This window comes from Cryptomeria japonica, chromosome 8 (assembly GCF_030272615.1).
Source record: "Cryptomeria japonica chromosome 8, Sugi_1.0, whole genome shotgun sequence".
Lineage (NCBI taxonomy): Eukaryota > Viridiplantae > Streptophyta > Pinopsida > Cupressales > Cupressaceae > Cryptomeria > Cryptomeria japonica.
In genome coordinates, this window is record NC_081412.1 from 21,711,089 (window position 1) to 21,737,499 (window position 26,411).

Here is a 26,411-nt window from a genome sequence, read left to right on the forward strand (position 1 = left end):
AGAAGAATCCTTAATCTGTCTTGAAAAGTAATCTTAAAGAGAAAAATACATTGTCATATAAATAATTGTAGATTTGTAGATTAATAATCGACTTTTACTCTTTAAGAAAATGTATTGAGAAAAGATAAATTACATTAAATTATAGAGGAACACTAAGGTTTTTAGATAGAATATTCAAGTTGAGAGTGCTTTGTGTACAAGAACGAGACTTAAAAAACCAGAGCTAAATTATTAGAAAGTAAACTTGTCTGATTAAAATATACCCTAAAAACTCCACAAAATAGTAGATCCATACATAAAAACTATAACACGTTTCAGAAAACCAAGCTTATTATCAAGAAAATATGGGTGCTTTGTATCTCTCCAGACTGTATCATTGGCACAGCATTAGTAAGTCCAATGAACTAGCATTAGAGTGCCTCTGTACATTAGAATAAAATCCAATGTCCATCTTCAAGGATATCAGCAAGAAATTTTCTGATGTTTCTGCTCTCAGATAAGCGTGTCCTTGTATAAACTTCAAGATCAACCGTGATCGTAAAATTGAGCTAAAAGCTTAGTAGGAAATGCAATTACAAAACTCCTGTAAATTTAGAATCTTTTATAGCACAAGTAGTCTGTCTATGCCTTGGTGGTGGATGCATAAATCCATTGCACTCACATAAAAACTATGCTTAACTTGTCTTATATCAAGCGGCAACAATATTTCCTCTGCCATGCATCTTTTACACCACAGAAGTGCAAAATGCCCTGCCAAGGAAATAACTTGGTGTCCAATCAGGAGTTTCTTTGATTAAGGTATATCAAATAACCTTCCTGCAAATTATACCATTTCTCCAGCAGCATTCACAGAGCAGATAGTTCAACTTCATGTGTTGCTGGGCGGTAAGCTACAAAGGTACCATCATTTGCAAAAGAACCAGGATTGAAGCAGGTGACCCCCGTGTATTTGAATGCTTTCTGCTCAGCTTTATCTGCTAATACTATCTGCTTAGAGAAAAAAAAAAGCATGCCGCATTAAGCTAATTCTTTTATATGTGATGAAATTGGCAAGAATGAAATAAAGAATCAGACATTCATTCGGGAGAAAAAGAAATAGAACTGCACTGTGATGGCTTTTCACTCCCATAAATAGACTATTGCACCAGGAAATTGTGCTTTCAGATGTTTAAGCTACGAAAAACATATTGACTGCATAAGCACCGATGAAGCTCTAGTTATATATGATATCACAATATAGAGTAACTCTACAATCTAACATGAGTGGGCAGTTGAGAAAAATTAAAGAAAAATGGATAAGAATGCTTGGCAAAATTGTCATCCTCGCCAGTACAAGACCAAAAGCATTAAAACCATAGGCTCTTCACTCCATATGAGGAAAATAATAAAATGCTTTTGAATGGAACCCTTTGCAGATGATATAAAACAATAAAGCGGACAGTGCAAATATTTACATATATATAGAACGTTAACACCCATCTTAATTTGTTGCCATTATTTGTATACCTGAAATCTAATTAGCATTTATGTGTAATAAGCAATATATAGATGATTCAATTTCAACAGACCTTTCTATTAATCTACAACATTTTATATCCTCGCTATATTATGGTTTGCTTTTCATTAATGCATCTATAGCTCAGAGCAAGAAAGATACCGTGTGAGGTGTGGGGTACAAACGTAAGCAATGATCAAAATTCCAGATAATAGGTTGCACCGTGAGAGGCAATGGACAAAGATGACTTTGATGAGTTACAGTAGCAACCAACTGTCAGCCAAACAAAAATGCATTAAACGAAGGATAAGTCCCTACACTTATCAGCGCACTTTTAAAAAATCACATTTAATATCGTTAACATAAAGAAAGGAAGCGTACATGTTCAAATGGTTCAGTTGTTTCCTCTAAAGAAGGAGGTATTATGCAGGACCTCCGCATTCGATATAACATGTCTTGTCGGAAAAGGACTATCTCTTGTGTATAGAATTTAATTCTGGCCATAAAGTTTAGTCAGTGGTTGACATATAAATCATATTGGGTAATAACAGATCCTTAGTTTCCCCTGACCGAACCAAATAAGACGAACTCAATTACCTGCAAGGATTGCTGGAGAAGATAGCATTTGGGACATGCTTCTTAACCTCTTCACAGAAGAAGTTTGGTAACGCAGGTCTGGGGAGAACTTTTGCTGGACCTACATTTGCAAAAAGATTTGTATCAGCTTATTTTCAATGAAATTCAAGATTTGCACCCAAGATCCTGTAACTACTGCAAGAACATATGAACCGAAAAATCAGGCAACAGTTTAAAAAACGCACAACACGGAGAAACAAGCTATAGAAGAAAAGAAAATGCAAGTTCTCAGATATTGTATAAGCAAAGTTAAAAAATGTGCAAACATTCGCATGATTATATAAAGATCCACATCATACGGATTGCAGAAAAAATGACAAGAATATACACTAGAAAATTATGAGCAAATATATTCCTAAGAAATCTTGATTACAGTGAGGTAAAAGGGGTAAGGGGTAGAATGTAATGGTGTGACTGTGTTTAAAAATTTTAAAACAATTTAATTTTTATAAAATAATTTTTCATATCTAGAGGTATAATTTAAGTGCCAGCAAAACATGGAATAAAACTGTATGAACATCTTTAAAAAAATTAAAAACAGCCATCATTTTTGTTAAATTGTAGCTATAAAATAATTCTTAAGAGAATCAAAATAAAATATAATGACATTAATGTGTGATCAAAAACTCGTCTTTTATTTTAAATTTGGCAACTATTTATATGAAAAAATATTAATAATTTATAATGAATATAATATTTTGTTATCATTAAAGATAAATATCTGAAAATAATTAAATAAGAAAATTAAAATAGAACTGAAAATTTTTAGGAATTTGGAGGAGCGCTCTGCAACTAGGGCACGAAACCCGTAGTGCCGCTGGTTGCAGTACGCGTTCGAGTGCGAGGGCTCCCTGGCCTTGCTGGGAAGCCCTCGAAGTCATTTATCACTTCCTGCAATAAATGGAGCCAAATAAAGATGGCCCCAAGAACCCTAAACAGCCCATTTCCTCATCTGCGAATGCTCAAGAGCTGCGAAAAACCTTCAGCCAGGCGGTGGAGGGCAAGCGGTTTTCATTCCCCGAAGATGCAAAATTCGAAGCCGCTCTCCACCATGAAGATGAAACCAATCTCGCGCCTACACAAGGTGAGGTCCACTCTTCCAAGCGCATCACCATTAAACCTAACGACTCCATGCTCTCTGCCATTTCTTCGAAGATTTCTAGACTTAGGGATTCAGCAATTTTTTTCACTGCCTTTGATGTAAATAATTTAAAATCTCAACAATATATGAATAAATGGTTGCAGGTTGTGTGGGTCAATAAATTAGGGTTTCAATTTTCATTTTGTAGAATGATTCAAAAGGGTTTATTCTTAATTTTCTTTGATAATAAGGAAAGCCAAAGCAAAATTGTAAATAAACAGTTTTGGTCAGTAGGAAATTCGTCTTTTAGGGCGGTTTAATGGGACCCTGAAGCCTGTAATGATGAAATACTTACCCTTTCCTGCCCAAAATGGATAACCATTAAGAATGTTCCAGCTTTCCTTTGGTCCTGTGTTGACAAAATTGCGGAACCCTTGGTGAAAATTGTTAAAATCGACTCTTCTCCCTCGGTCCTCCCACATCTCGATGCTAGACTGCTCATTGCATTAAAACCAAGCATGGTCTACCCTACAGAAATGGTTATTCGACTCCACAATAAAACCTACTGTCGTGCGATTGAATATATGGGTGGACTAGATGTCTGTCACTTTTGTAAGGTTAGTGGTCACTTTAGAAGCAAATGTCCCTTATTATCGAGCAAACTTTCAAGGTCTAAAACTAGGGCCTTCGGTCCCCCCCCTGTAACTAAAGTTGTACCCTCTGAACCTGCCCCCGCATCCCCCCCTCATTCCCCTTCCTCGCCACCCCCCCCCCCCCCCCCCGCACGCTTCTTCTCCCCCCCCCTCGCCGCCCCCCCACACCCCTCCCCCTGCCTCTCCACCCTCCTTGATGGCTAACTCCATCTTACACTACAGCAATGCTATCAAAGAGGCCCTCGCCGCTTCTCAGCCTCCCCCCCTTCCACCCTCTGAATCAGTTGATAATCCTTCCCATATCTCTAACCCGATGACCCTTAATGCATAACAACTAGTGATGGAGAAACTGAGAAAAGCAACGGAAGCAAGGAAAATTCTTGAACTAAACCTCCTCAAGCAAAAAATGGAAATTGAGGCCTCTCGATGTCAACGACCTGACCTTGGGGACATTGATAGAGGTGCTCCGGATACGGCAGACATCATTAGTAGGGCCTTGGCCCAAGACTCTGAACTATCCACTAGCAAAGATCATAATGGTCTCAATACTGAGGATCCCCTTACCCTGCAAGGAGATAGGAGAGGACCTAATCTGGAAGAGGTGCCCTCAACCCCTCTAGATGATTTTGGTACTTTAGAGAACTCTAGGGGAGACCCTGCTAGTGGTGCCCCCTATACTGCTAGTACCCCTATTAGTGCCTTGAAGGCAGAGTTAGTTACCACTAAAGTTGTGGAACCCACCATAGACCCCTTCACTCCAGTGGAAGCCAATTTCAAACAAGGACTGACAGTCCCTCAAGATGGATTTACAGTGGTTAAACATAGGAAAGCTAGGAGGAAGAGATCTCCTAAGAACAGCAAGGATAGTGCTAACAGGAAGGAATCTCTAGGCCCTGAGCAAATCTCAGAGGCAAGGAAAAAGAGAGGCAGACCCTCCTCTTCTATTGCATTTGATGCTAGCAATATAGCAAACAAAGAGGGCTGGCCCAAGTGTTTTGAGGGATTTAAATCCCAAACTGAACCTCCCCAACCAGGTGAATCATGTTGAAGATTATATCTTGGAACATCAGAGGCCTGGAGGCCCCTGATCGGAAATACATCATAAAGAGATTTCTTAATGCACATAAGAATATGGACTGCCTCCTCTTACAGGAGCTAAAGGCAATGGGCTTCACACTGCAAATTGGTCTCAAATGTATCTGGAGGGAGGCCACCTCTTTTTACACTAACCATGCCAAAGGAAAAGGTGGATCAGCCATACTCCTTAGCCCTGAATGGGCCAACAAAGTAGTTAACTAGGGTCAATCACCATGTGCTAGAGCTATATGGGTCTCCATTCACATGGAGAACCAGAAGTTCGGAATATGCTCTATATATGCCCCGAATGACTACAAAGAAAGAGGTGAGCTTTGGAACTGGCTAACAACGCTAGAGGATATCCCTTGGATTATTGGGGGAGACTTCAATATGGTGGAATCTCCCAGTGATAAAAAAGGGGGCAATAAATTTGAATGGAAGGGAATGGAAAGACTTCAATGGGATAGAATGATCAATAAACTGCATCTTTTTGACCCTATTGCTGGGAAGAAAGACCAATTGAACACTATATGGTACACCTGGTGCAACTATCAATAGTTGAATAAAAGGATCTACTGCAGACTGGACAGGTTCTACCTCAATAAATCCCACTTTATGGTAGACAAAGGCCCTAGTGGTGACCACTATTCTGTCTCCCCATACACCTTCTCAAATTACCACCCGATAATAATGGGAATTGACCTCTCCCCAGAGAGCCCCCCCTCCTCCTCAAGAGCTTCTTCATTTATCCTAAACACTAGACTCCTAGAAGATGAAGATCTCTGCTCTGCCCTGGCCTTTATCAGACTGTTTAACAAAAAAGATAGGATACAGCCCTCTAATGCAGATGCCTGGAATGCAAACATTAAAACTTGGACCATCCTTTGTCAAACAATGGGCAAAAAGAAGGCCAAGGATGCCAGGAGGGTAGAAAGACTTCTCCAGGAGGATCTATGTAATGCAAAAATGAATCTTCAAAACTCTCTGAATGATGAAAACCTCACCTGCACACTGATGACAATCAAATCACCTTAGGAGGTTTCAGAACCAGAAAATTAAAGGACTTAAAACCAAGTCCAAACTAAATTGGCTGGATTCGGGGGACAAGGGCTCCAAATTCTTTTTCCACATGCTCAAAGTTAAGGAAGCTAAGGTGAACATCAACGCTATATGGGACAATAACACTCACATCACAGACTCCCAGGAGATCCTGCAATGTTTCTCCCTCTATTATCAGAAGCTTTTCGCCTCAGAGGCAATAAATGAAGAACACAGACATGCTAGAGTGCTTATTAAGCAACTGACCCCACCCAAAATTAATGAGGACTATGAGGTTTTGGGGCGCCCTATTTCAAAAGAGGAAATAGCCATGGCTATCTCCTCTATGGGCAATGATAGATCCCCTGGTCGGGATGGATTCCCAGTGGAGTTCTATAAGAAAAATATTAAATGGATTGTAGATGACCTCCATGCCCTATATATGGAAGCTATATCCAAAGGAACCCTTAGCAAAGAGATCAACCAAGGGCTTATCAAACTCATTCCCAAGGAGGGAGACAAGACTTTGGTCAAGAATTGGAGGCCTATCACGCTACTAAATGTATCTTACAAAATATTAGCTAAAGTAGCAACAAACAGGTTAATCAGAATACTACCTAAGATTATCAGTCCTACCCAAACAGGATTTGTGAAAGGCAGGTTCATCCTTGAGAACTTAGTGACCTGCTGGGAATCTCTAGACAAGGGTGTCCTCTTGCCCAGGCCCTGTTTGTCCTGGTTGCGGATGCTATGCACTACATACTAAAAGACTTAAGCTTATCCCCCAAGGTTAAAGGAATAACACTCCCTAACAAAGAAGAGGTCATCAATATACAATTTGCAGATGACACAGCTATCCTCTTCTCCCTAGGGGAGGAGAATCTAACACATCTTCTTCACAATATCGAGATATTCTACAAAGCATCAGGTAGTAGGATTGCTCTCCATAAATCTACCCTGTTAGTTTGGACCGATGCCCCTCCCATCTGGCTGTCTAAGTTTGACCTAAAATGGGGAGGCCCAGCTACCATCATTAGATACCTGGGCATCCCTTTCTCTATCTCTCCGAACTTGAAAGAAATGTGGGAATGGTTCAAAAATAAGGTTGATAAGAAACTTACCAAGTGGAACCAGAACTTCCTCTCCCTGGCAGGTCGATATCAGGTTTGTCAGAAACTTCTATCTTCCTATAACATATATTGTTCCTCAGCCTGGTTATTCAGCAATTATCAGTTCAATTACATTCAAAAACAGATCAGGAACTTCCTCTGGTCAGATGGAAAAGGCAAAAAGAAGCAACACGCAGTTAAATGGGACTAGTGTATCAGATCTAAGACTCGGGGAGGTATGGGTCTCAAAGACCTCAAACTTCAAGGAACAGCCCTGGCTGCCAAATGGATTTGTAAAGCCATTGATGGCAACGAACCCTGGAAAGTGCTTGTTAGAAACAATATCCAATGCTCCACCCCAAAATCAGCAAAAAAATGGAAGAACCTACCCATCAGTGATCTGATTGTTGGGAATTTTGAGGTCTCCCCTACAGGGTCAGAAGTCTTCAAGTCGATATGGAAAGCCTGGAATCATGTTAGGCAATACATTAGCAATAAAGACATAATAGACAAGGAAGGATCCCTTAATCTGAAAAGGTCTATATGGTGGAATGTTTTGCACAATGGGAAACAGCTAGCCTATCTTCAAGGATGCTCTGCCCTGAAATGGCACAACCAGGGACTAATCTCATTTGAACACATTCTGCAAGATGGCACCCTGATCTCCTGGGAGTCTCTTAGCTCTAAATTCAACCTCCCCCTCTCCCAGACCAAAACCTACTCCATCCTTAAGTCTGCACTTGCTCCCATCCTTCCTGCTCCCATCCCCACCTCTCCCCCCCCCCCCCTTTAGCCTCTCTCTGCTGGATAGATGGATCTCCCCTTTTGCTAACCAAAGCTAAAATGATTTACTCTACCCTTACTGATTCTGTGGATATCCTTGACCACCTTAACTGCTCCTGGAACCTTTCCTGGGACTCCAAACAATGGCATTCTACCCTCTCGAGATTCTGGACTTCCCCGATTGAACCAAAGAAGAAATTTTTTGCTTGGAGACTCCTTCTGCATAAGCTGCCACTAAAAGACAACAACGGAAACCCCTTACTATGCAAACTCTGCCGCATCCCTGAATCTGTATACCACATCTTTTTTGGTTGTCATTTTGCTAGAGAAGTCCGGAATCTGTTTGGTATCTCACTTAATAACAACTGTTTTACTATTGAAGAGATGGTATTTGGTTATATTAGAGGTGGCAAGAAACATGCTAATCTTTTCTGGTCTACTTTCTCTTTGGAAATTATGTGGATCATTTGGAAATATAGGAATGATGATGTGTTTAATGAAAAGAGTAGGAACCTCACTGAGTCTCTTAGGAGACTCATCTTTTACCTTGTTGCTATGCAGGTCACAGTGGTACTAAGACTGGAGGAGGACAAATTTGACAAGTGGCTAAAGAATGGCTCTACTCTAGTCTTCATAAGAGAACTCTCACATGGCTTCACATGGGACTGCATGGGAAGCAATAAGACTCATTTTGAACAAGGGTTGATGAGGTTCATGCAAGAGATGGAGGCACGAAAACAGAGAGAAGACTTCATCGAGCTGGGGCTGGAAGGACTTCCCTCCCACCCGTACAGAGATCAGTTTGCCGAAGGGAATGTACTGGTTTGGTGCGAAGGAGAGCTAGGCTGGACTGCATGGCTCCCCCCAGTAGGCGACAACAATGACCTTGCTTCCTCCTTTGTGTTCAGTTAGCTGTACCCCCGTGATGCTTGGACACATCTAGCATTTTGTATAATTTTGTAATTCAGCTCGTATCCAAATGTTTGTATATCATATATTGAGCTCCTGCCTGATATAGCTCCTACATCTTATGTTTTAACTCTGTAGACTGGTTGTTTGGTTTCCAGCCCAAACTCTCGAATTTTCTAACTACTGTTTATATGATGCTTAATACAAAAAAATAATTAAATAATTAATCAAACTAATAATAACAGAAGAACAAACACATAAAATTTTGAAATTATATAATTAATCAAAATATTAAAAATAAATAAATAAAAGAATTTCAAAACTAATATATTATTTCATAATTAAAATTTATCATTAAATTAGAATTATTGAGAAATGTAAAATTAAAAGTTTCATACAAAATAGAACAAGTGATACCAAAAAATAAACAATGTAGAAATAATAAATTTATGTGTCCAAATATATTAAACAAAATAATCCTAAAGTAAATTAAGATAACTTTTAATAAATAAAATAGTTCCAAATTAATATCTGATTTTTTAAATAGATGCATTTAAGTCTTAAGATATTTATATTACATCTTATATAATTTTAATGTAGAATAAAAAAAATTAACTAAATTAACTATGAAATAATTTTTGAAATAAAGAAGTCTTTAATAAATAAAATAAAATAACTCAAAAATAATATCTATGTATCAAAGATATCTAAAGTAGTGACTTACCAGCATCATCAGGACCTGGTATAAATAAAAACCGACTCCCTTCTTTTAGTCGGGTATGAGCCGCAATCATTGACCCCAGCTTACCAAACTGTGTTCTGCTAAAGATGGTATTTTTTGTAAAAGTACATTTATTGAATTCATATATTTACTCACAATACCATTTTTCACAGAATTCCTTGAAAAGAGGCTTACCCAATAGCAATTCAAACATTTATTACACAGTCACTAACATGTCAAACCCCATAGACTTACCGCAGTTCTGAAAAAGAATGGAAAGCAAGATTGCATGGACGAGAGCAAAAGTTGCCCATGAAAACGAACAAAGAAGGAACAATTTCAACCGCTTCATATCCATCCAAAACTGTAGCAACCTTTTCCATGGTCTTTTCTACAGTGAACAATCAGACCATCAAACTTCCCTAACTTATCAAAATCAGACCATGATTGATCCAACACTGACAGAAGAAAGAAACCATTACCTCAGCACAGTCAACCCAGACATCAGAGAGGATAACAAACATATCATTGACTGCCTTCTCTTCCAGATCAGCAAACCTGGTCTACATGCAGTCAAAGAAATAAACAACTTTAAAATCATCAATTTTCAAGTTTGTTGTATGAATTCAGAATTCCCACCTTAGCAACGAAACGTTTAGCTAATTGTTTTTAAGCTGAACCAAAAGGATACAGTTTCGTCTGTTGTCAGAGCACCCCCACCAAAGAAGTCAAGACCTGCCGTTACAGAGAGAGATACATTTCTATTCTCCAATGGTGGAAAGCCACATGTATGTATCTATAACGCACACAGTAAAAACAAATTTTAGCTGGTTAACTCCAAGTGGATCACATTGTGAATGAGCACCTTCCCAAATATATCTTTCAAGAAAAACATAAAAAAACAACTTTGGTATTATTTATATTCCAGAATTGCTAAATTTTACCTATGGAAATAAATAACTATAAATTGAACTGAAAAAGCTTACATGCTTGCTTATGAAAGACAAATTAGAAATATTCAACATGGAGAAACTCTCGAGCTAGAAAAAATCATGAAAACTTAGAAATGATTTTATTTCTTCTGGAAAAGTTTACGACAGAGTTAGAAAGACATATGTTCCCTTCTAAACAATTACAATGATTCCTCATTTACAGAAATTGTTAGAGGTGTTTTCTTTGATCCCCTACGTTCTCATCCCCCTTTGAAAATGCAGGTCGAGGATGATTAAATATTGTTGTTTTCTCTGTTACTTGATCTATTTATGGTTACAAACAATTTTTGGCAGTTATCCAAAAGCCCAGGAATAATGATTACTTGGAAGAAAATTAATAATGCACCTACTTAGTTTAAGAACATTAGTATATTAATTTGATATCTCATGGGCAGTGTCCACCTGAAACTGATCCTCCAAAAATCTCTACTCACACCTGCTTTTTCATTGTTAATTTTGAGCAAAGTTTTCTAGGAATCTAATTTCAATATCGACTTTGAATCTTTGATGCATTTTTTAAGAATTTGTGGGGAAGATTCCTAAGAATCCACTTCTTTTACGTTCCTGTTATCTCTTTTTTCCCCTTACCAATCTCATTCTACATGATTCGTTTTAGATCAAGTAGTTACCATATCAGATCAAATGGTAATATTTAACAGATTCAATTAAAGATAACACAACAGGCCAAAATCTCTCCATATTTCGCAGAATTTTGAAACGAGGAGCAAAAGATCACAACCTCCTCTTACATTTCCTAGTGCATAAGAAAATCATATCAATCTTCCCTCAACAACAAGATAAAAAGGGGGAATGAAGCCCGCGTGATTGGACCCAATCAGACACTAGAACAAATAGCAATTAAGATTTTCATCAAGTATACAAACATTTGTGTACTCATTACCTAAGTTACCAGAAACGAGAAACGCAACCGCAACCGCAACGTGACAAAAAACGGAATATTTAAAGGTTGCGTATAAGAAACGTATGTATATATATATATATATATATATACAAGCTATTATTATAAAAAAATATTTTACATAAATGAAAAAGCATGAAGTTTTATATATATTTTCATTAAAAAACTTTATTCTGAAACATTAGTAGAAGATAAACAAAAATTATTTTAAGATATTGCATTGCATGAACCTAGATATTTATATTAGGAGATAAATCATTAAGATATTGCATTGCATTTATTCTGAAACATTATTGGAAGATAAACATAAATTATATTAAGATATTGCATTGCATGAACCTAGATATTTACATTAGGAGATAAATTATTAAGATATTGCATTGCATGAATTGTAGATAATTATGTTGAAATATTTTGCATGAAGCTGTATAATTAATGTTAGTTAAAGTTAAATATTTAATGTAACTAACATGACTTAGAAAACTATAATCTGCATCTACTAGTTAATCCAAAGTTAAGCCATGAAACATGCAATTTCACATGCCAAAAAAAATCAGTCTGTCAATGTTAAATCAATAAAAAAACAATTACTTTACTGTCAAATCTTTTAAGAACATTTACTTTACTGTCAAACCTATTAAAAACAATTGCTTTACTGTCAAACCTGTTAAAAAGAATTACTTTACTGCACTTATAAGCGAAAACAATTATTTAACTGCACTTATAATGGAAAACAATTATTTTATCACAAATCGAAAACAATGGAAAACACCTTACAAACGAATTGCCCTGCAGAAACGGCCGTTAGAAACGAGAAACGCGTTTCTCGCATTGAAACGCAAAACGACGGGAGACCGTCGCGTTTCTGGCAACTAAGCTCATTACTGAAACATAAATTATATATCAATAAACCATCTTTGATTTACCTGTATGTCTGTTCGAGGTGTTCAATTTGGATCAGAATTAAAAATCACAGAGGTACAGAACAATATTTCTGATATTATTGTTCTAATTCAGAATTCTGAATATATAGATTGTGCTGAAGATATCGAGTATGATAATCAAATATTTCTTCAAAGTGTTTAAACTGATTGATTAAGTTTTCAGATTGAATATATGTACAGCATGAATATCACATGGATAATATGTGAGTGCACAGCGTGTATTACACAAACCACACAGCAGAAGTATCAATCACGGCATATCATTCATTGACCATCGTATGGATATGAACAGAATATATCTCCTCACGGATAATGCGAATGTGCACTGCAATCTCTTCACAGACAATACACGTATATGTACACAGAATCCTCGATGGGTATTACACGCAAATATGCAGTATGATTTTCAACGAACATTCTCCAAGGCTCCCGACCAAGGGAACTAAATGCCCGAACAAGATGGATGAAAGGAAATGACCCTAGACGGGAAATATGACTCATGCAAAGGGTGCGATTATTAGAATAATATCTTTCTCTTTGTGTTATTAATGGTCATTTAAGTTGTTTCTAATTTCGCCTCTAGTTAATGATTTTCTTTTAGAAACATCATCTTTGTAACTCTATTTAAATGAGCTTTGTCTCCTTCATTAATTGAACAACATCGATTCTTTGAAATCCCTATGCTTTTGCATCTGTATTATGGTATCAGAGCCTTGGTTATTTTCGAAAATAATTTTTCAAACAGTTTTTTTGAAAAATTTATTTGTTTATTCGAAATTGCTACTTTGGCAGTTCGTTTTGGCTACAGCTACTAGGGTTTTCTCGCTATTTTCTGCACTCTCCCGCTATCCATCTCTCTTGCATTTCGCGCAACCACGCAACGCAATTTTTTCCCACCTGCAAATTTTTTTCTACCATTTTTGGACAAAAATCTGCATTTTTTATTAGGGTTTTTACCCTTCAGATCAAGTCGAAATTTTTTTCCGATTGCAGATTCTTGGTGGGTTTTTCGAGATCTCAACTGGGTCATCGTCAGAATTTTCTGGGTGCCTCGATTTTTGAGCCAGCGGATCCAAATTTCGACTGTAGATTCGTTCTAGGTTTTTTGCAAGAATTTCTGGGTTGTCTTCGGATTTTTCTGGGTCAGCTGGAATTTTTTTTCTTGAAATTCGTGCCTGCTGCACTTCATTTTTTTAAGTTTGTACCTGCATCTGCCTCTGTTTTTGCTTTGGGATTCGATTTTTTTGAATTCCATGCCAACGCCTCTTCTCAATTTTTCATTTTCCATGCATTGGAAAACGTGCAAGATGGCATCATTGACCAACTTGATGTTGGAAGGCAGTCAGGTTTTGTGCACTTAGCATCTTCTCAGTACCTCGTTTTTCATGCCTCGAAAAGCGTGAAGATGGCTTATGGGTATCAATGTTTGTTTCTGTTTTTAATATTTTTTTACCTCAAAAAAAATTCTGATGGGTTTTAATATTTTTTCCCTTAAAAAATCTGTGGGTTTTAAAAATTTTGTCCTAAAAAAATTATCTGTGGGTTTTTATATATTTTGTCCCGGTAAAAAAAAAATCATGAGGGTTTATGATTTTTTCTTCAAAAATTGTACTTTGCTGCAGTCTGTTTCTTTTGCATCTGTATTAGCGATTAGAACTGACACCATTCTTTAATTATCCGTTAACTAACCATAAGGAATCACTTGTATAAATATTAACAAACAATAGAAAATCGCAGATATAATATAGTGATAAGAGAAATGAATGAAGTAAAATTAAAAGGTAAGATAGCAGTCGAGATAACTCCTGCTGCTACAACATCAACACGAGGTATATTACTAAATGCTGCTGCTTCTGTAAATAGTTAAATCCTTGTCATGTAGTGTGAAATGTTGTTGATGTTGAGGTACAGGATTAGATGGTTTCTACACAGAGGCATCAACATGCTGCTCCAAAAAGACTTGAAAAGTTCCTTCACAGAGAATTTCAAACTGTTACAAGTGCAGTAACAATTGATTGAAATTGTAGTTCCCACCTAGCTGCAACTCAATGCTGAACTTCATTTTGCTTTAGGAATCTTTGGTTACACCTTCCTCTTCTTTCAATGGCTGGGATACAGCCATAGAAATCAGTTGAATCAAATCATTTAAATTGGTTAAATTCAAAGGATATGGATGTTCATACCGCATTCATGTCGCTTAAACAAAATATTCTCATTATCAATTTACTGATCACCAACAATCAAAATTTTGTAGATAAATTGTCTCAGGTAATAGTTTCTCCAAACTGATATTAATGCAGACCCAAGAATGCATTACATCGCTTTTATGCATACTAAAGTCAGCAACATGTACATACACCTCATCACAATAGCTTATTGCTTTCAAGGATACTTGATTAAAAATTGAAGGATTAGTGCACACAGATAGTTATGCAGGAACATTTGTGGGTAACTCTTTCATAGAGTCAAAGCTGAGACCCCAGATGCACAGAATGCCTGCAACGTGAAAGCAGTAAGGACCACACTGAAGTAAAGAGTGCATGAAGCACACTCTCACACAAAGTAAAATTCCAAATTATTCTTTACCTTCAAATTCTTTTGTATCCACTGTAGCATTTATGTAGATGGCCATAATGCATGAACTGACAAACTAGCACTTGTTCCAATTTCATTAAACATTCCATACTTGCTCCAAGTTTGGTAGCAATTTATTGAGTGTTTCTCACCTGCTGATGAAAACAATTTAAATGCTTTCCAAGAAAAACTATGGAGCTGCCAATTGCTTTCCTAAGAAAGCTATTAAGTTACCATCTAGTGGCAGGATGCAAATTGCCTGTTATGATTCTACCAGACAGAGGAGGGGCAGATCTCCCCAAAATGTTCCATTCTGACTACCAGCTGATGAAGGAAGTTTAACAATCTTAGTACTCACCTGAGAATTTTCTTTACAAAACCAAGAAGAAAAATGTGTGGTTACATTTACATATCCAAAGATATTTTGGCTCTCACCAACAGCAAAAGATAGACTTCACATTATCCATACCTCACAATGAGGTGCCTACACACCAACAACATAACCAACTTCACATTATTGAAATTTGATACAGGCAACCGCCTACATCTGCATGGAGTGACTTGTTAACCAAAGTTCCTCAAATATCCCTCCAGAAATATGTTAAGAAATTTGGCCTGCCCATCTGCTCATGAAGAAAGCTTGTACTTGGAGTCCAGCTGGCCTCTACACCTTCCTAAAGCTGCTGATGAGCTCGGGATCCCATTGACTAATACTGTTTTTCAAGGAAAACCATGTAACAAAAAATTTGTTGAAAGCTCAGCTCATCCACTTGAAATGTGAAGCTAATGACATATAGGGCAATAAAATGAGGATATATTAATTGATCTTCCCCAACAAATAGAGATTCTCTTCCTACTCGTGACAATAATGTAGTCAAATTCATGCTTCTGGATACCTATATATGTTGGGAATAGGCAAGGGCTGCAATAATCATGGGCTTTTAAGAGCCTACATCTTGCTTCACTGGCACACCTTGCATGAAGCAACAAAGTTCTTGACATCTGCTGTCTTCCAAACGAATTTAGTTTGGATGTTACAATAGGCATTAAACATTTTCCTTGCATTATGTAAAAGAAAAACAGGTTGGCATACTATTTGATTATTCCACATTAAACCTCAAGCTTTGCAAATCTGGAAGCAAGCTTTGGTGTGAATGCTGTGGGTTGACATGATACCATCTTCCTTTCTAGTAATGTCACTTAAAGGAGCCTTGTTCCTTACGGTCCTCTTTATCCATGATCAATTAACAGTGGACATGAGGAAAAGGTCAAAGAGCATATAACTACTCAGAGATTAGCCATTCCCAGTGACATGTACCATACAGTTGGATCCCACAAAAATTAAAATATCATTATAAGCATAGTTGAAAAACTTAATCTCATCAAAAACTCGGCAAGGCCCGAAAATGCAACTCGGCAAAAATTCAGCAAAACTTGGCAAAAACCCTAAACCCTAAACTCGACAACTTAAAAAATTGCTTAAATTTCAGTAGAAGCACATTTTTATGCAAAATTCAATGACGAGATGCATCCAATGAGTCAATAAATGAGTACATAAAAGAAACAAGCTGAGTATAGTTATATTTAATCGATTTAAATGTAAATTGGGTACAAAATGGCATCCTCATGTGGAATATTGATGGCTGATAGTGTGAAACAAAATGAAAATAGCAAATTGTTTTTGTAAAACTAAAAGTAAATACTACATCAAAACATTTTACATCTTCCTCTTCCCATCTCTAGTGAAAACTAGGGGAGAGGTAGAACTAGAGGACCTACTCCTAGGAGTTCATTGTGGCTCCTCCACGTCGCCAAAACAAGGTTGAGAGTAGCACCCGTTGCAGGGGTCTAAGTGTGAGAGAAAGAGGTAGAGAGATATGTCTAGATCTTGGGGGAAAGAGGAGGGAGTGAGATAGAGAGCGGTATACAGAGGGGATAGAGGAAGAGTGATGGGGAAAGAGATAGGTCTACAATTCAAGGCAGATAAAGTGAGATAGGGAGCGAGAGAATGCTGATAGGAGCCTGCTGATTACTGAAATTTGCTTAAGTCTAAAAATTTATAAGATCTAAAACCTAGAATTTGCATTATAACCCCTAGAGATCTAAAACAACCTTTAAACATATCGTGCCAATATATACATGAAATATAACTTGAAGTATAAGAAAATACTTAAATGTTACATTTCATGTATACATTCTGATGAAGAGAATAAGATTAACTTGAAGAAAACAAATCTAGATAATTTTTTGATGCGTTTGGGCCTCTTTTTTTATGCAGCTGAGTTTTTGCCAGAGACTTGCTGAGTTCTTGTGAATACTCGCCAAAAACTCAACAAGTTTCTCAGTGAAAAACTCACTGTGATGTTCCCATCCAAAGTAAGATTTCATTGGTGCAATTAAGAGATGATATTTAAGGCCAAAGAAAAGAGATGATCAGCATCAGACATGGAAAGTTAAAGATCTGCCCATATAAAATATCCAGGACATCTTTTATGGCAGAGATGGTGGACAATCCCACATGATACATGCAAAGCCAATCACGTTGAAGAGATTAGTTCATTAAGAAGAGACTTCCATTATGGTGGAGAACAGTGACTGCAGTAGCACACCATCGATCAGATCAGAGCCGTTATAGTTAGAAAACATCATTGTTCGTGATGATATGCATGAGGACATTAAATCCGCTGGAGGGAGTTCAGGTATATGATCAAACAAGTATCGATTAAGGAATTCAATGAGTAGATTGATGTTTATATTATTCCTCAAACAAATCTGATTGGCAAGTGATTAGTCAACTTACAAGTAACACCAACAAATCGATAAAGAGCGATTATATTCATCATTACACAGCAGCGATCTAACATACAAATATAATTTGTAACTAATAATCGTATAAAGGCATGGTTAGACAATAACCATAACCCATGAAGAGATGCAGTTAAGGAAAGATATGACCCTTCATAACCAAAGGTTGCAACCGATCAATATCCAAGATATTCAGTAGGGATCAAATGGTCATTCCAGGGCATCGAATATTGTCTTCTTATTGTTCTTATTGGTATCCTAATCGGATCTGGCCATCCAAGCATTCTCTGCCCTTTGACACTTTCGATTACAAGCGTACATATTAATATCCGAGACAGCACGTCACTCATTACTGAAAGCATAAATCTCTAGATCGGGACCAGTAACATATCACCGCCAGACATATCAGATACAGCATATATCGTTATTAGCAATAAAAAGGAATTGATTGTATAAATTAAAATCAAACACCATACCAAATAACAGCATTGATATCATTAGTGGAAGAGATCTATTACATAATTCCCAACAATATATCAGGGAAAAGCAAATATCTTGACTTCTATATATATGCATATATCTTATGGCAGATTAAAATATCATTACCGTGCGTAATTTCTAAGGTGTCCAGACAAAGGGACATTACACTCGCAAAGCAAAAAAACTCGCGAGCCAACTACTCTGCGAGTCTTGAATCTATGATTATAAGGCATATACAGTTCTGTTGAGAGTCAACTCAGCAAAGAATACATAACTGCTGTCTTCTTATTGTGCTCTTTTGCATCTTCTAGCACGAGCTTCACATCCTTACCATACTCAGCTACAATTTCCTCACCAACGAGATTCAGATGTAGATGATTCCTGAAGCTCACAAATCCAGGATAGAGAAGCTGCCAAAACATTATTTATCATCTTTACTTTGAATTCCAAAATCGAACCATTATAATGTGATGATGTGTCTTGCTTATTGCTCATTAAGGCCCATTCTGGATAGGCAATGCTTCAGACACATTGTTTGTTCTAATTATGAGGTTTTGTACCATAAAAGAATACCTGAATTCTCAAAGGCATAAATGAGAGCCAGTATTTATTTATCATAAACAAATAATACATTTTTGTTCATTCATTAATCTTCTTCTCTCAATAACGGTTGCTTTTCTTTTTACGGATTGCCTAATGCCTTTACCGAGATTCCTCACATTCTATTCCACTGGTTTGAAATATTTGGAAATGTACAGAAGCTATGGGGAGCCTTGAGACCTCTTAATCCATACAACCCATGAAAATCTCTTAGTTGTGTCACATTTGTTGGAGTACCCCATTCAAGAACAGCATAAGCATTGGATGGAACAACCTTGACCCCATTGTTATTGATGATAAGCCCTTCATATGCGAGTTCATTTAGTTTAAACTCACACATCAACTCCTTTGCAAAATGATTAAATGAGTGCTCTAACACAATGCTTAAAAGATGATAACTTACTAAGATTCTTTTACTCTTTTAACATAAATAAGGATTGCACTGAAAAAATCAAAATAAAATTTCATAGCTAAGGCTTGAGAATATAATCTTATAATTCACCAAACCTTGGAAGATTATTTGGCCAAAATGCATATATTCAAAACACAATAACAGCCTTGATGAGTTCAGATGATTGCCTTGTACAGACCACATACTCTCACATAGTTGGAGCCTCAAATCAAATTTTGTGAATATTCTTGTTCCATGCAGCTCATCATGTGATTCATCTATACAGGTAACAATGTGCATGTTTCTTATTGTTCTCTTAATCATCTCCCAAATAGCCCATAGGCATTCAAAGGGATCCATCTTTTTTCTTTGCAACAATATTGGGTTTGCAAAAGTAGTCTTATTGGGCAATATATATCACATCTTGAATCCCACCTGATCTGTGCTTTCCAGTTTCATCATTTACGAACTTGGGACATGTATAGTGAGTAGTAAAAGCAAGTATCAGACCCATTTCCAATGCAAACTATATTCTTGTCCTTTGATTAGTGGTATTCCAAGAAGCAATTGCCATAACACACCCAATAAATCTTTTAACAGATTTTATGATTCCTTCTCATTAGATGAGGGATGTAACTAAAACACTGTCAAATAAAGCTTGTTTGGCTAGTTGCTTCGACACTAAAAATTGCTGAGATTAGCTTGTCTCGACCTATAGTACAATATCTCTAGTGGTGATTTATTGATGTCCCTCCTCGTTGTGACATTAGCACACAAATATAACCATGTATAATTGTATAATTTGTATTCAATCTCTAGTCTAGTCAATACAAGAATGGACCCACAATGAACCTAGGCCCCTGGGGTGCACCTAGGCAAACCCAAGTTCGCCGACTGGGTTAACTCACAAAAAGTGACTTTAAAACAATAAATTAAAAATTAAAAATTTTACGTTTTTCAGCCAAAAAACCCTAATCCGCCCCCTTGTTAAATACATTTCAAACCTAAAACAACTTCATTTGCTCATCTATTCTATATTGGTTTCATTTTGGCATTTTGAAGGGCAGGTGATTATTTTCAAAGGAGATTGTTCGTGGAGTGCTTGACGAAGTTGGAGAGCTTGCACAAAGGAGATTCAAGCACTTCAAGTAAGTATTTATCCCTATTCTTTGATCTTTTAATGAATTTTTTCACCTTTTTTTTTTAATTTCTTTAGAAAAAGACAAGCAAGTTCTACTATTTTTTATAATGTTTTTTCATACTTCCATTAGCTTTAACATTGTGTAATCTTACATTTTTTTAATTTTTTTCTAATTTAAAAATGTTTAATTTCTTATAATAGCTAAAAAAAACAAAATGGCAACAAGTTTGAGTTCAGTAGGTGGGGGTTACAAGACTCAAAACCAAAAAAAGTTGATAGAGGATCTCCTTTATGGAATTATACTACAATGCATCAACAACTTCCAGGAGGTGGGGAGGATATGAATGGATTTGTAATTTTTGTAAAACGAATTATAGGTGCTCGTATTATTGAATGAGATGTCACTTTTGTGACCTTGCTGGGAAAGGGATAAAAATGTGTGTAGGCCCAGATGAGAAAGGGTTGTCTGCAACACAAATAGTAGCATTCATTAGTGAACAAGAAAACATTGATCAAGCTATAGCAAGAGAAAAACTAAGAGTTAATCCATCTGCAAGTAAAACACCAATGACTTTACCTAAAGATCATATACTACCAGAAAAGGCCCCCCATCATCCTTTCTTGGAGATAACCCACTATGCAAGATGAAGTTCAAGTAGAAAATCCCTTTCTTTCGCACAAATGAGGCCCATTGGACAAAGCAATCAAAACGGAAGCAAGAAATATTGCAAAGCAAAAAATTGCACGTTGCCTCTATGCCAATGGTCTTCCTTTCAACTTGGTAAGATCACCATATTGGCGGGAGATGGTGACGACAATCAATAATGAATCTACTGGTTTCACAAGTCTTGGGTATGAAAAGGTACGCACCACATTATTGGCAAGAAAGAAGAATTTTGTAGAGACATCATTGAAACCGATTAGAGATTCTTGGGTTGAATCGAGTGTTTCTATTGTTTCTGATGGATGGAAGGATTGCAAAAATAGTCCATTGATAAATGTTATTGCAATGTCCCCCAAAGGGGCAATGTTTTTGAAAGCAGTTGATTGTGAGGGGCAGATCAAAGATGCAGAGTTCATTTCTAGAATCCTCTTTGATTCCATAGATATGGTGGGACATGAAAATGTTGTCCAAGTCATCACAGACAATGCAAAGGTTTGTAGGGCTGCAGGTGCTTTGGTTGAACAAAGATATTCACACATTTTTTGGACACCATGCACCGTACGCTCCCTCAACTTGGTGATGTAAGCAATTGGCACTCAAATAGAGTGGGTGAAGGATATCTACCAAGAGGGTGAGGAGATCCAAATGTTTGTGACAAATAACCATATGTCACAAGCCATTTTCAGGAGCTTCTCGAGGTTGGAATTGCTGAAGGTAAATTTAATTTATCTATCTATTTAATTTTATTTATGCCATGTTTCATTTTATTTTATATTTTTTTAAATGTTTTATTGACATTTTTTACATGAACCTAGGTTGCTGAGACCCAATTTGCATCATATACAATAGTGATGAGACGAATTTTGAAGGTGAAAGAGGCATTGAGTGCCATGGTTATTAGTAGCCAATGGTGTATTTGGAAGCAGTCAAATTCAATGAGGGCCCGAAAGGTTAGGTCATTGATCCTGGATCTCACTTGGTGGGTTCGTGTGGAATATGTATTGAATTTCACCGAACCTATCATGTGTATGATCAAGTATACTGATAAAGATGTAGCATGTTTGGGGGAAGTCTATGATGGCATGGACACCATGATTGAAAAATCAAAGTCATAATAGCAAAAAGAGAGAATGACCCCAAAGAAGTATTTTTCAAAAAGGTGGAACAAATCACACTCTTATTCGGTGGAACAAGATGACCACGCCATTGCACCTCCTTGCACATGCTTTATCTCCCATGTATTATGGCAATGAAGTACTTCCTTTGCCAGGGAGAACTAAACCATATAGAGATTTTGAAGTTACTACTAGGTTTAAGCAAGCATTTGCTAGACTCTTCACAAATCCTGAAGTGGTGGAAAGTATAAGGAAAGAGTTTGGTTTGTTTATCTCAGGAAGAAATCATAGTCCTTATGCCATTAACGACAAATCCAAAATGGATGGTACTACATGATGGTACCTCCATGGTCAAGATTATATGTTCCTCCAACCTCTTGCAATCAAAGATACTATCACAAGAAAGTTTTTTACTTTTAAATTTTAACATTTGTATTGTAGACTCTAGCATTTATCATTCTTTAATTTATCTTGCTTTTTTATAATTTGAAGTTTTGCTGGTTTTATCTCCAATTTCAACAGGTTGCAAGTTCTTCCGCTGCTGAACGGAATTGGAGTGCATACTCCTTTATCCACTCAGTGAAGCATAGTTGGTTGGCTTCAAAAAGAGCAGAAGACTTGGTTTAAATTCATTCCAATTTGCATCTTATAACACATAAGGAACAACAATACAAGGAAGGGTCAATTAAGCATTGGGATGTAACCCTTGAGTGTACCAACTAGGATGCAACTATTGATGATCTGGTTTGTCACTTTGGATGATGATGATGAGAAACCCGTAGCTGATGCACCTAGTGGGAGTGGGAGTGGGAGTGGCACTGGTTTGGGTTCAAATGATTTTGAATTTGAACATGGAGCAAATGATGATGATCTTGATCTAGATCCTTTAGATGATTGATGAAGATAGAAGACAATTATTATTTTTGATGGTCAATTTTGTAATTGTAATGGTTTTCATTTGAATCATGAACCTGGACATATATAAATCTATGATACATTGGCATATATTATATGGCATATGACATAATATGATATTATTAAAATTTTGAACTATCAATTGACATTTGGCATTGATCAATGATAAAGTAGCATACTATTAAATGTATTCAAGTTTGTAATTTTGTATATTTCTTTAAATTTTTGCATACATATATCCACATGTATGGACGAACCCGTCCCATGAACCCAAAAGGCAAAAAAAAATTGCCTAAACCCACAAACTGGCTTCGCGTCCTGTTGACGTGTATTTTGTACACCATCATACACAGAATAAAATACCTTAAGGCATCTTATCCTCTCTTGAAAAAAAATCTCTAACTGCTGAAGATTCGCATGAAGGATCAGTTAGGATGACTCCAATGTTCTGGTTAGTAGGGTCTCTACGTGTGGATAAGCACCAGTTGGTATGATGTGATTTGCTGTGTCCTCGAGGGGATCTTACACTCCGAAATTCCGAAATCTTACTAAACTAAGAAGCTTTCAAAAAATAACAAAAGGATAGGGTTTTGCAAGGAGTCTAATCTAGTCTAACCCTAAGAATGACTTCATGTGGACAAGACTTGGCAAGATTCAACCAACTTCAATTTTGCCATAAGATAACAACTCAATTGAAATTGATGTGATCTTCTAAGGTAACAAAATGATTTTCAATGCATCAAAGATCAAAGACACTACCACGAAGGTACATATCCAAGACACAATAATGATTGAAGGTTAAGTGATTCAAGGTATTCTCCAGTCGACCACGCAAGGCGTTCCTACAATCAGCAAGAAGCTAGTGGTTTGGATTACGAATCCTACCAAAGATCAAGTCTCACACTATGTCCTTCAAATTAACACACTACTTTGATTGAGCATGATTCAGGTAAATTTAACAACCATGAAGATAACCAAGAAAGTTGCAACAAAACACCATAACTTCAATATTTCATTGATTTCAAAGTCATCATGTATAACAATTGCTTGAATTCCTCTCCTCAAACTCAATCTTGCTACAAAAGTAAAATTGCTTCTAACTTTAATCTCTCTAATCTCTCAACTATCTCTATTCTCTATTACTCTAGTTACAAATGAAATGAAAAATGAGGGTATAAATAGCATCCTCAATTACAATGAAAGGTCCAGATTGAAAGTAGATCAACAGTCAAGATCATGACACCTAAACCCTAATTAGGGTTTGTTACAAATGGCCTCCTTTTTACTGAACAATATTAAATGCATAGCCAAATATTAAATTTGGCACAAAAACCTAGGAGACATAAACCAATGACAATTAAGATGCCATGTCATCTATAACAACCTCTCATCTAGAATCTTATTCCCTTTCCAATTCTCTTTCTTAGCATATGCAATGAATCTTGATACGATTCCTTCGATCTCTGCAATTGGAATCTCGAGAAGATTCTTCATACTTTCTTCCAAATGGATGACTTGATCGAATGCATCTAGAAGAGCTGCGTCCCATGAAGATTCAAGTTCCTTTGTTCTTTCAATCAGGAGCATAGTGGCAAACATCTGATCATATTGCTCGTCCGTAACATTAGTGTCCTTGCAAAAGATGACCTTGATTCTATCCTCTAATTCCTGCATATCCACATCTGTCTCGACCTCGATCCTCCTGCCAAGGATGGTACGAAGTACCTCAAATACTCTGTCCTGGATAGGATTGATCACCTCCTCAACTTGGCTACATTTAGTACTGATGTCCTCGAAGAGAACACTCTTCATATGGAGTAGGGTTGACCACTGAAGCAAACTGTGAGGTCCTCCATCCATGATCTTCTCTTGTGCTAAGACCTTCCTTGATGTGTGTCTAATTACTTTCAAGACAGGAATGATAACATCTTTGGTATGAGCAAATGCGGCTACTGTTATCATCAAATTGTGGATTATCTCAAGAACCTGGATAGCTTGATGAATAATCTTCATCATCCTTGTTACAAACTCTATGGCAACTATATGAGATTTATCCATCCAAGTACTTGTACGCTGGACCATATTCTTGAATCTTTCTGCCTCATTGATTGATTGAAGTGGAAGTGCCTGCACTGGTGATCTAGCTGGATCCTGACGTCCCAAAGGCTCATTGAGATGACTGAAATATGTCCTCCATGCACCGACCTCTCTCTCAAGCCTTCTATTATTCTCCATTTCTTCTCTAAGCTTGTCTTTCAATGCTTCAAATGAATCGGTGGCATCATCCAATGTCTGCTCTGCTGTGGATGGTCCTAGCTCAAATGTCTGTATATCATATTCCTCTGCTAGGATTTCTCCCTCATATTTGTCTACTGCCGGTGTAGCTACCTGCAGTTTTCTGGATCCAGTCTCATCTCTAATCATCTTGGACATCTTGGTAGCCTTCCTCCTCTCTGTTACTTCGTGAGAACGTCCAACAAGGCTTTCCAAATCAATTGCATTATCTTCGTCTTCTATCACGATCACCTTGGTTAATCTTTCCTTCAACCAATCTGGGATAGCCGATCTTGTCTCTTGAACTTGAATTTCCTTATGTACTATTTCTTCTTGTCTGGGAGGAGATGTTATTTCATTGTCTTCTTTATCTTCATCTAACTCGTAATCTTGGAGAGATCCATCTGGTGATCCTTGCGGTGCCTGTCCTTCTCCCTGCCTATCGTTCTGTACCATCGACTCCATGGATTCTTCCACTTGAAGTGTCCTCTTCTCTGGTCTAGAAGATGTGCCGGATGAACGATCTCGGTTGGCCTCTTGTTTCTTCTTGGAAGATTCTCTCTTTCCAGGTCTCTCTTTCCTCTTCGAACCTCTTGGATGGAGATTGCCCTCACTGGCACATCGAAGGTTACCTTCACCTGAATTTCTAGGATTAGGATTGCCTTCACTTACACTAGCTCCACCTTCGGCTGGTTTCTCTTCCAAAGTGAAAGTCATAGCTATGCCTTGCTCTCTCAACTTCTGATGCTGTACGTCAACCCATCTGCGAGTACAAGACAAAACTGGAGCCATCAAAGTATCTAGATCCACAACCTCAGGCTCATTCCAATCTAACCTTATTGATTTGCTTTCTCGATCATAGGATGACTGGATATGTCTGCCACTGTCTTGTGCTTGGTCGGCCACTCTGTAAATCCTGCATTTCCTGATGAAATCCAAAGGCAATCTAGAATGCATTTTTCGTTTCACTTCAAGATCATCTAAGAGATTCATCATAAAATCTTCAATTTGGTACTCATGCTTAAACTTCCTGCCGACTGTCTCCTCTAAATGTCCATGTGGATCAAAGCTTTCTCTCAAAGCAAAGGTTGAAAA

At 37.2% G+C, this 26,411-nt stretch overlaps 1 protein-coding gene across 2 annotated transcripts in view; it reads right to left on the reverse strand.

Moving 5' to 3' along the window:
• Window positions 1–312: 312 nt before the first annotated feature.
• Window positions 313–26,411, reverse strand: part of LOC131067679 (DNA polymerase epsilon subunit B) — an 84,513-nt gene continuing 58,414 nt past the window's right edge. The window contains exons 6-14 of one of the 2 annotated variants that reach the window (XM_059209968.1): window positions 10,194–10,298; window positions 9,985–10,065; window positions 9,758–9,888; window positions 9,506–9,600; window positions 2,093–2,192; window positions 1,877–1,991; window positions 1,658–1,768; window positions 830–987; window positions 313–750 (exon numbers count right to left, since the gene is read on the reverse strand). In XM_059209968.1, the coding sequence (XP_059065951.1) occupies window positions 847–987; window positions 1,658–1,768; window positions 1,877–1,991; window positions 2,093–2,192; window positions 9,506–9,600; window positions 9,758–9,888; window positions 9,985–10,065; window positions 10,194–10,298 (879 nt within the window). In that variant the 3' untranslated portion in view covers window positions 313–750; window positions 830–846. Of the gene's footprint in view, window positions 988–1,657; window positions 1,769–1,876; window positions 1,992–2,092; window positions 2,193–9,505; window positions 9,601–9,757; window positions 9,889–9,984; window positions 10,066–10,193; window positions 10,299–26,411 lie in introns of both variants that reach the window. The other variant, XM_059209967.1, reaches the window with a different exon arrangement.